This window comes from Octopus bimaculoides, chromosome 12, assembly GCF_001194135.2.
Source record: "Octopus bimaculoides isolate UCB-OBI-ISO-001 chromosome 12, ASM119413v2, whole genome shotgun sequence".
Classification (NCBI taxonomy): Eukaryota; Metazoa; Mollusca; class Cephalopoda; order Octopoda; family Octopodidae; genus Octopus; species Octopus bimaculoides.
This window is the reverse complement of record NC_068992.1, coordinates 3,421,908-3,423,674: the sequence shown is the minus strand read 5'-3', so window position 1 is coordinate 3,423,674 and position 1,767 is coordinate 3,421,908. Positions and strand designations below refer to the sequence as shown.

General features: G+C 38.0%; 1 protein-coding gene across 6 annotated transcripts in view; it reads left to right on the top strand.

Moving 5' to 3' along the window:
* LOC106868243 (uncharacterized) overlaps positions 1–1,767 on the top strand; it is a 65,119-nt gene that overhangs the window by 53,676 nt on the left and 9,676 nt on the right. Inside the window, exons 1-2 of one of the 6 annotated variants that reach the window (XR_001409249.2) lie at positions 88–169; positions 1,450–1,529. The exons of 1 other annotated variant lie outside the window; for it this stretch is intronic. Coding sequence is in view for 1 of the 5 variants with exons in the window: in XM_052972067.1 (XP_052828027.1) it covers positions 1,450–1,529 (80 nt within the window). In the remaining 4 variants the exon portion in view is untranslated. Of the gene's footprint in view, positions 1–87; positions 228–1,449; positions 1,530–1,767 lie in introns of those variants that run through there. 4 more of the 6 variants (XR_008265279.1, XR_001409248.2, XR_008265278.1 and 1 more) reach the window with 4 other exon arrangements.

The window sequence follows — 1,767 nt, the reverse complement described above, 5'->3', positions numbered from 1 at the left end:
ATGGATTCACCTGTCGTGAACGCTGTATGAGCGTTCAGTAACCAAAAGAAAAAGTGCTTTTTTCTATCCAGCGTTCACAAAGAATTTGCTGTTTTAAGTAGACCAACTTTGTGCACGTCAGATACAAGAAGAGCGCTGAGGAAGAGAGGATGCATAACTGAAACACATGGTGACTCGCCTTATTTACCATTCCGGGCCACATCATATAGGAAGTCCCCTTCAGCAAAGTTAGTCTAATTATACCAGACAGATGCTTAAACGTGTGAATGTGTGTGTGGTGGTGGGGGGAGTGTTTACATACATGCATACACTATATATGTGTGCGTGTGTGTGAGTGTATATATATATATATATATAGATAGATAGATAGATAGATAGATAGATAGATAGACATATAGATATGTGCAGGTAAAAGCTGCCACTCGATTTCGAACGATGTCAAGGCTTTACTGTTGTCTTAGACATGAGCAGTACGGATATGATTGTTTCAGTCCTCATATGGGTATACTTTCCTTTACTCTGATGTGGCAATGAAGGGTGCCTCTTGCAGTAGGTGTTCAGAGAGTTATCACCCACGCTGAGACATGCCCTTATTCCATCATGAAATTTTTCGTTGAGCGTTTGAATTTCATGGTTACGGCTGGCCGTAGTAGGAAACACCTACCCTATCCCTACTTTCCCCTTCTCTATATCCTCTCTACAGTCATGTATGAATGTAAGTTATAGCAGATACCAGTCATGTACTGGGATAGATTTAACGAAGCCTCCGTTTCTCTTCTTTATGTCCGCTATTTCTTCTCTGTTCCTATGTACTTATGAATATCTCGTTGCTGCAACGAATGCGGGCTCAGCAAGACACAACTGCAAAGTGTAAACGATCATCGCCTAATGGCCGACTGTGTGCAATGTCGAAGCTGAAAACTTCCAGTGGAGGAGACCTGAAACAATAGTGGCTAAGAGGTAGCTCCCCACTCCCCCAAAACCCTGGAACTCCCGAATTGGGAACCCCACTACTCCACAATGTATTAATACCTGACATAACAGGCAGCAGCCACGTACTTGGGATATACTTAACAGATTCCAGTTCTCCTTCTCTATGTCCTTTCCCTGACCATGTAGTAATGTAAGATATACCTAGTACCAGTCATATACTGGTGGCTGAGTTAACAAATTCGATTCCCCCTATTCTCCATGTTTTCCCTATAATCATGTACTGATATCAGACATAAGAGATGTCACCTTGTACTGAGCTAGATTTAATAGATCTTAACCTTTCTTCTCTGTGGCCATTCTATGACCATGTACTACTAATCTATAAAATATAATTAAACTTTTCACTTTGAAATAACTTGATTGCATCATCGATTATACTTTTCTAGGGGTTTCTTTGCTGTCTTTTTTTTTTTTTTTTTTAGTGTTTACATTTTTGTTCTCTCTCTGTTCTGGCAGATCAAATAACGTTTGTAAACACTTTTACCTGATGCAGGTTGTGCGCAGTTGTTATACATTCAGCAGTAAATCAACGACAGGTATTTATGACATTTCTGATGCAATTACCGCTGAAAATTTGTACAGCTAAATACACACACACACACACATACACACACACACATACACACACACAAATTTGTATGTGTAAGTATGTGGGCATGTATATATACGTGTGTGTGTGTATTGTTTATATGATTATATATTTATATATATATATATATACATATACATATAATATATAATATATTATATATATATATATATATATATATATAT